General features: G+C 43.3%; 3 protein-coding genes across 3 annotated transcripts; 2 read left to right on the forward strand and 1 right to left on the reverse strand.

Moving 5' to 3' along the window:
• Nucleotides 1-1,738: 1,738 nt before the first annotated feature.
• On the forward strand, nucleotides 1,739-2,316 carry LOC133478371 (protein preY, mitochondrial-like). The gene is made up of 2 exons (XM_061774371.1): nucleotides 1,739-2,006; nucleotides 2,157-2,316. The coding sequence occupies exons 1-2, from the start codon at nucleotides 1,801-1,803 to the stop codon at nucleotides 2,290-2,292; spliced, it is 342 nt and encodes a 113-aa protein (XP_061630355.1). The 5' UTR covers nucleotides 1,739-1,800; the 3' UTR covers nucleotides 2,293-2,316.
• Nucleotides 2,317-2,443: 127 nt separating this feature from the next.
• Nucleotides 2,444-2,686, forward strand: LOC133478372 (phosphatidylinositol N-acetylglucosaminyltransferase subunit Y-like). The gene has a single exon (XM_061774372.1). It carries the CDS (start codon nucleotides 2,446-2,448, stop codon nucleotides 2,656-2,658), a length of 213 nt encoding a protein of 70 aa, XP_061630356.1. The 5' UTR covers nucleotides 2,444-2,445; the 3' UTR covers nucleotides 2,659-2,686.
• Nucleotides 2,687-2,950: 264 nt separating this feature from the next.
• LOC133478370 (uncharacterized) lies at nucleotides 2,951-7,321 on the reverse strand. The gene is made up of 3 exons (XM_061774369.1): nucleotides 7,240-7,321; nucleotides 5,247-6,674; nucleotides 2,951-3,200 (listed from the first exon to the last, which is right to left on the reverse strand). Exons 2-3 carry the CDS (start codon nucleotides 6,666-6,668, stop codon nucleotides 3,054-3,056), a joined length of 1,569 nt encoding a protein of 522 aa, XP_061630353.1. The 5' UTR covers nucleotides 6,669-6,674; nucleotides 7,240-7,321; the 3' UTR covers nucleotides 2,951-3,053.
• Nucleotides 7,322-7,819: the final 498 nt, after the last annotated feature.

Consider the following 7,819-nt stretch of genomic DNA (forward strand, 5'->3'; position numbering starts at 1 on the left):
GACATGAGGTTAAATGCAAGGGGTAATTAGGGTGAACAAGGCACAGGTGGGGAAGATGCTATCAGGAGCAGGTGTGTACGAGACAGGGGGAAGACAAAAACCGGAACACACACACCCATGACACTATGGGCAATTGAAATATACAACTCAAACGTTAACAGAAGTTGCTATGTACTGTATGTATCATCACACTGCAAAGGTTTGTTTGTGTTGGTGCACAAGCACCATGTTTTCACTGACACTTCAATAACAGACATCCATAAACCACTCAGTCCTCTGTGCTGTTTGCATGCATCGTTCTTCTGCGTCAGTGTAATTTCAGCCCAGTGCTCCAGACACCTGATTGATACCGCTCATGAATAAACAACGCAGACAAGAAAAGGTTCCTGGCTGCAGTATGTTACATCACCTGTCATTTTGTTGGAGGTAAGACATATTACTGTACCGTACAGCTAATAGCGCAAGTCTACAAGTCTCAAAGCAATAACTGTCTCTGGGGTGTGGGGGGGCTTCTCATCTTGACACAGGTTGCTGTCAATATTCAGTGAAGAGGTGATATTACTCGCTAGCAAATATTGGTTGTTATCTTTGGGGTGAAATAAAGCCTCACCCCAAACAATGGATTGTTCACAGTGTTTTATAAATACGTAATTCATGTGACAATATATGATCTTGAAGTGTGTAAAATTTTGCACTGACAACAATGCTTGAATGACATTGCATTTGCAGTGGATCTTTTCAAGTTCATTCAATTTATATTTTTTTTACATTTGACAGACAAGCATTATTGTCAACCCTATTAATTCCATGTGCCGCATAGGTCATGCACAAGTGACCTCCACTTCGCTCCATTTCTTGCAAACCTTTCATGTTTCTTCCAGCACTTTCCTTTTTCTCGTTCTTAGTTCTGTAGATCTTGATTGCCTGGTGACACTTTGCCAAGTGTGCAGTCAATCCAGCCCCATTTGCGAAATAGAATTTGAACCCTATACTTTCTCGTCCTTGTTGGTCCACTTGATGTTGAGTACAGATCGCAAACCTTTGTTAAAGACAGTCTGACTGTTGTGTGTTGGCTTTGTTGTTGTCCAGACGGAGCCAGGCAAGCGCTGCCACTCAGGGGCCCCCAAAAGGCGAGATTTTATTTATTATTTTAAGGCATTAAACATATTAAAGAACTGAAAGAGTGACACAAGCATAAAACTGCCAGACTGATTTCAGAGTAAGGAATGCTGACCTTGCTTTGCCAAGTACTGTATTGCATTGATGTATTTGTCTGCTTGATATAACACACCTGAGTATGTAAAAGACTACTTTTCAAGAGCATCTCCATCCACCACAATTCCATCATCAATTGCATTGTTGATGCGCATGACCTTGGTTTTATCTTTTTTTTTTGTCAATCCTATTTGGGCTGCTGGTGATTGTGTGACAACAGAGCAATGTTATCAGCAAGTCGAGATCATCTCTTTGTCGACTGATGATGCAACGTGCAAAAGCTTTTCTCCGCACTACAGAACAATGCTGCCACCGCACGGACAAATGTGGAAACATTTGAAATACAACTGTTTCTGAATCAAATGTACGCTAGTGAGAACGACTAAGCCACAAACAAAATATTTAACTGATTGTAAATGATTGTGTTGTTTCAAGCACGAGCACAGAAAAAGAGGTTGTTCGTTAAAATGACCGAACGGAACATTGAAACGCCAAGGCGCAAGCGGAGGGGGACTTATTTTTTAGTTGCACTCAAACGTTCTTCCGGAAGTAATTAGTTGACTCGTCTCACGCTCGTAAGTGGACATGTTGCGGAATGTTTGGGGTCGAATTTTGACAGAGTCGGTTTTTGTTCAACGTAACGTTGGATACACGCCTTCAATTATTCAGGCAGCTGTGTCTGCTTTGACGTCAGTGAGGAACTACTCGGATGTGAAGGACGAAACGCAGCAGGCGTTTGACACGTCCCTGCTGGAGTTCTTGGTCTGTCCACTGTCCAAGAAGCCACTCAGGTAAAATATCTTATTCTTTGTTGGGTTGGACTTGATACATTTTTTTTTTAAGTAAACCAACTTTTGTGGGTGTAATAGTCAGGTTGGGCTATAATAAAGGTGACGCACACACCGTGAGCAACGCGTGTTCTTTTTCCCCCCCCCCGTCAGGTTTGAAGCCACGACCAACGAGCTGATCAACGACGAGCTTGGTATCGCATACCCCATCAGAGACGGAATCCCCAACATGATCCCACAGGAAGCCAGACTCGTACAGGAAGACTCAAACCCACCGGCACAAGGATAGAATTCCCCATCGATCTTGCATCCTCAGCTCAATTCTTCTTGTCTCCCGTTCATATACTATTGTCATCAAAGTCGAGCAGCAGGTGCCGCTAGACTAATAACTCACTAAGTACGTGACTAATATTTATTTATAGTGAATCGCCCACCTGCAAGCATGTTCTCCTTGTCTGTGATGGTGGGACTCGTCCCCGTCGTGTCTATCTTTGGTTTGTTCTACTCTGCCGCAATGGATCCTAACTTTCCTCAGGGCTGCACCAGCAGCAACAATCTGTGTTTCTACAGTCTGCTGCTACCTGTCACTATCCCCGTCTATGTCTTCTTCCGCTTGTGGAGCTGGATGGGAATAAAGCTGTTTAGGCACAATTAATTAGTTGATTACAATGTAAAAAGACCAAGCTTGACTCTGTGTCCCTTATTTTCTTGTTTTTATTTGTTATACTCGGTCAGTTGAATTTTGATTTATAAAAAAAAAATAACAGCTGCATGTGTAACGTTCAGTAACGATGCCATATTCTCTTAATGCAATAAGCTGTAACTATATCGAATTTTAACATTCAACATTCAATTATTTGCGGAGTAGTAATTTTTCAGCAGAAATGCTGTCCTTTAGGCAGCCTTGAAAACTTGAACAGGTGTTTTTGCCTGTTATTTCAGCTTAGCTAGTTTCCAGAAGTACAATTGAATTGCCGAACAATAAAACGTTACAGAAAAGTGTGGCAGACTCAATAACAACAGGAAGCTGTGACTGCGGGCGGGGGAGGCTCAGCGGCCCTTTTTGCCTTTGACGTCTTTCTCACTCGCTCTGCCCTGAACAAGCGTCATCAGAGGTGACTCAGGTCTGGGTGAGCATCCATCTCCTTTGGTCTTGAAGTAGAATGACTCGTTCAGCCTCATCTGCACTGGCCTTACCTGGAAGCAAACAATGCATTTTATCGCTCAGTACTGATGTACAGTTCATATTTCAACTTGTTCTGATTCCTGTTTGAGAGAAATGCATTAGCATGTGAACAATGTCAAGACACCTTCAGTAGAAGCTCAGTCTGAAATGATTAGCGTGCATAAAGAATTGAACGCAATTGAATAAAATAATGCGTTATTTGAAACAATTATACTCTCAGTCCAAAAATTCAACAGCAGAACTCACTGCTACATTTAATAGTGAAGGAACATTTTCACATGCCAGTTGCTAAATCAGCTCAAGGGATTGAGAACAAACGACTCCCACATTCCAAAAACATTACGGTATAGGTTAGTGGACTCTAAACAGTCCAGGCCAGGTGTGAATTTGAGTGTGAATTGATTCACCAACAATGGGCAGGTCATAGGCCGAATTTCCCCAATGCATACACGTTTAAACTAAGCATAGATGTGAGCTGGGTGAAAATGGCAGTATTTCCAAATCCTTTTTCCAAGGTGTCCTTGCCGCTGGGACAGCCAGGTAACGTTTGCACAACCTGTCCTTGTTCTGGGCCCACCACAGCAACAGGTTCTGCATGGTGGGAATTTGAGGTGTTTGCAAATAATCACAGACCTCATCGTGTGGGTGGCATCAGTCCCCGTTTTCATTCCACTTTGATGGTGCGGGCCAGAAAATTGTTCAAAATCCTTTTTTATGGTTAACTAGTTCTACCTCACCAAAGCTGCTTATTCAGGGGGGGGGGGAAGACAATTTAACTAAATTAAGGTGACGTACTAATATAATTCGGTGCTCTCATCTGTTGCTTGAAGCCGCTCTGCCTCTTCAAGCCAAAAAACGTGGTTAGTCAACACAAAACATCATTGTGGAGCAGTGAAGTTGGCAAGTTGGATAGTCTGTGCAATTCCTATGTGCCCTGAGATCGATTGACGGCCAGTCCAGAGTGTACCCCGTGATTCACCCAAAAGTCAGCTGGAATAAGCTCCATCTCACCTGTGACCCTAATGAGGACAAGCATGATAGAAAATTGATGGATGGATGGAAAAAATCCTTGGACCTTCCTGCAACCGGTCACATTGTGAAACTGTTGAGCCACTGTGCTGCAAGAGAAAAAGCTCATTTTGTCAGATGAGTCCATCAGGTGTCTACCAAACAAGCCTTTTTGGGCCCCATTATTATTTCCCCAATTACAGTATTTAATTCTCAAAGTTCAACACTGTTATCGATCCTACAAATGAGCACATCAAATGGAGTGTGATATCATTTTAAGACATGGATTAGCCACCAAAATTGTCTATTGTCGTGCTACAGCGGCATCAACTACCGGAGCCAAATTCCTTGCGTGTTTTTAACATACATTCTAATTCCGATTCCCACTCTCGTTCACTGACACGATCCACACTGGTGCAACAAGTGAACCACAAACACTGTCCGTAACTTTGTTCTGGAAATATACATACACGTCATCTATGCTGTAGTGTGTATTTTATCATCAGTAAAAAGATGGGGAATAATTGACCAAAGAACCAACAAGTCCAATTTCTATATAAAGAGAGCATGAAGAGAGCTCATCTTTTTCTATTGAAGGTGTAGTTGCTTTTTTTGTGTGGAGAAAAAGAAATGTGACTATAAATACAGCGGAGCTTCATTTTAACGGACCCCGATTTAACGGATGTCGGAACTAACGGACCGACGCCGTGAGTCCGTGCGAGCACATGGCTAATTTAAACGCATCAGGATGCATGCAAATCGTATGTTAATTAGCCATGTGCTGGCTATGTTTAGATAAACTTTTCAAACATTTTCAACCTCTTTTGTATTTATTTACAGTAAGTTTGTACTGTATTGCGTGTTTTAGCCCATGAAAAAAAAAAGTATAAAATGCTTTTTAAATATGACGGAGAATTGGCTGGAACGGACGAGTCTGTTAAATTGAGGTTCCACTGTACTGTGAAAAACTAGAACATGTCCAACTGCTATTTCCCCATGTAACAACATGACCCTCAATGAGTGAGGATGAGGATGGAGGTTGTCATCACCTGGTTCAGGTCAACCTTTTTGCTTCGGCATGGTGGCTCATTGGAGTCGCCGAAGGTGGTCGGGTCGCCCGACTTGGGCTCCGACTCCGTCAAAGGACTCGGGGCGCTCTCTTCTTTCCTCTTATCAGTAACAGCAATCCCTTTCTTCACCTCTGAGTCTTCCATGGCTGAAGGACAGAATGGAGGTGCATTGACCTCTTTGGGGAAAGGTGACAGCTGGTTTTCACGCCACTTCTCATCCTCTCGGACTTCACTCGCTGACACCTTCACGCACGAACGCCTGCCGAGGTCTTTCCTGGCCCTATTTGGCAAGCTCAGGTCCAAAGGCTTCACGTGGTCATGACACGCAGCCAGTCTTCTCTTTCTGGAGAAAGCCAAGTAGGAGGAGACTTGGGCAGTGAAGAAGTTTTCTGTCTGTGTGGAGCTACATGCTGTGGGTTTGAGGGCTACGTGGAGAGAGCAAGAAGAAGCCCGCTGGATTCCCTCGCAGTGACACTGCTTCGACTTTGCAACCTTCGGTGACCTATCTCCTACTACCGTCTCGTCCATGCAAAGATTCGCCCGATGAGGCCTTGATTGCAAAGAACTTGAAGCATTTTTTTCCCCTTCTGTCTGAAAGCAATATTTCTTCTTTCGGATGCGTAATCTGTCCTTCTCCGCGCTACTTGCCTTCGCTGTCTGCCGCTGCTGCTTCTTTTTTCTACGACGCTGGCGACAATCCTTGTCTGGGTATTTTATCTGGTCCAAAGAGTTGTGCAATGTCTGCGTTTGTTGCGAAACTGTAGTAACAGCTTTGTAACTGGCTTCCGCACTGGAGTCTGACGAGGATGATCTGAACGTCTTCTGGGTGATAAACAAGTCTTGACTGTTGCTATCTTCCCACTGAATGTCGTTTTCTTGCAGTTGAGACTGACATTGCATGACTTCGCTGACCAAAGAATATCTTTCACAATCTCTTATAGGGGCTATCTTCAACTCTGTACACTCTTTTGGAAACTTGGGATGTGCAGAGGAAAACGTGGGACGCTTGACCCGAGCGTACTCGTGTGCCAAATCAAACGCCACTTTCTTTTTCTTTGGGCCTTCTTCTTTGGAGTCCTGAATTAGCTGGTGTGACTTCTGCTTCTGAGCGCTGCCGCTCAGATTTGACACATCGGGTTTAGATATGGCCGTCGCTGCGGCGTCGCTGTGTAAATCCAGCAGCTTCTTCTTTTTCTTCTTCTTCTTCTTGTCTTTCTTTGCCTGCATTACACCTTTGAATGTGGAGCTTTGCTTTTCCTTAGGGATGCGGTCATTTACGTCTAAGGTGATATCGTTTTTCCTTTTCGACCCATTTTCCCTCGCCTTTGATTTTGTTTTCCTTCGACTTCTTCCCGGCGAAATCAAGGACTCCCAAAAGATGTAGTCGCTCTCCTCCGACATGGCCCTCTGTAAAGTAAAAAGGAACGTTAGACCGATGAGACGACGCTACCACCTATTTGTCAGCCCGCTTAAAATTACAATTGAACAATGTGTTGTGACATGCTTGCTTTATTTGAACAAAATCAGGTTCTTTTGTAAGCGGGTATCTTCCAGTGCACCGGTCAAATCGTTGTCGTATTTAATGAACAGATCCCCATAATGTACTGTAGCCTACCGGTGTTTAATGGAGGCTGACGGAGAAGTCACTGAGTTAATATTGCTTTGCTGTACTGCACAGCATTTGCATTTCCATGAAAAAGCCCAGCATTGACTTGACGGGCAGAATGTGTGGGTCCAATTAAAATGAAACGGGAGCACACGGTAAGTAGACTTCAACGAACTTGATTTGTTCCACTCGCAAGTCGACGGAGGTCAAATGAATTCAGCCTCAAAAACAAAAACAAATGGCCGTATTTGCCACAATTGAACACCTTTTCGAGATGTTTTTTTTCCTACACTGGAACTCGTTCGTTTTATAAGCATTCGATGCCCATATCGTAATGCTTAACTGTGTCAAAAAAGAGGAGTTTACCTGAATATTTAGCAGTAAAGTAGAGTTCAAGTCAACATCAAAAGGGTTCGCCGGCGCTGCCGAGCTTGCGTTGCGTTCAAGAACCGAAAGTAATTTACCTATTCCCGCTAGATGTCATGGTCCAACTTTTAAGGACCGATTTTAAAAAAACAATCCGTTTGAGTCTCGTTTAAAAGACGTGATCAAAAAAGAAACTTATTTCATTCTACTACTATTTAAACTAGTATGACAAGTATTTTTATTTTAAAGACAAGTGGCCACAGTGGCATGAACAGGCTCGATTCTGCCAACAGTAGCTGTAATTTCAGGCATCCACGGTAGGTGGCAGTGATGTGTGCATTTTTCCATTCACTTTACAGTCTGTCACTGGGAGTGGTAAATCATCATCCCACCAAATCTAAACTCAAGATACTTGACAAGGTTTGCAAGTAAAGGCTTGGTTTGGTGAGATTTCCCACATATTTCTTTTTGAAGAAAGGCTTCCGGGAAGAGAGGGACACAACTCTTAGCTCCTTAGACTGTATAGAGTTAGGCGTCTAAATAGTTTGGTTAGACACACTAAATAGCATATACACACCCA

Source organism: Phyllopteryx taeniolatus, chromosome 5 (assembly GCF_024500385.1).
Source record: "Phyllopteryx taeniolatus isolate TA_2022b chromosome 5, UOR_Ptae_1.2, whole genome shotgun sequence".
Lineage (NCBI taxonomy): Eukaryota > Metazoa > Chordata > Actinopteri > Syngnathiformes > Syngnathidae > Phyllopteryx > Phyllopteryx taeniolatus.

Coding starts and splice junctions, on each gene's coding strand:
- LOC133478370 (XM_061774369.1), bottom strand. CDS start 6,668: ATGTCGGAGGAGAGCGACTACATCTTTTGGGAGTCCTTGATTTCGCCG. Junction 3,201..5,246: donor AAAAGGTTGACCTGAACCAG/GTGATGACAACC, acceptor GTTTGCTTCCAG/GTAAGGCCAGTGCAGATGAG.
- LOC133478371 (XM_061774371.1), top strand. CDS start 1,801: ATGTTGCGGAATGTTTGGGGTCGAATTTTGACAGAGTCGGTTTTTGTT. Junction 2,007..2,156: donor CTGTCCAAGAAGCCACTCAG/GTAAAATATCTT, acceptor CCCCCCCGTCAG/GTTTGAAGCCACGACCAACG.
- LOC133478372 (XM_061774372.1), top strand. CDS start 2,446: ATGTTCTCCTTGTCTGTGATGGTGGGACTCGTCCCCGTCGTGTCTATC.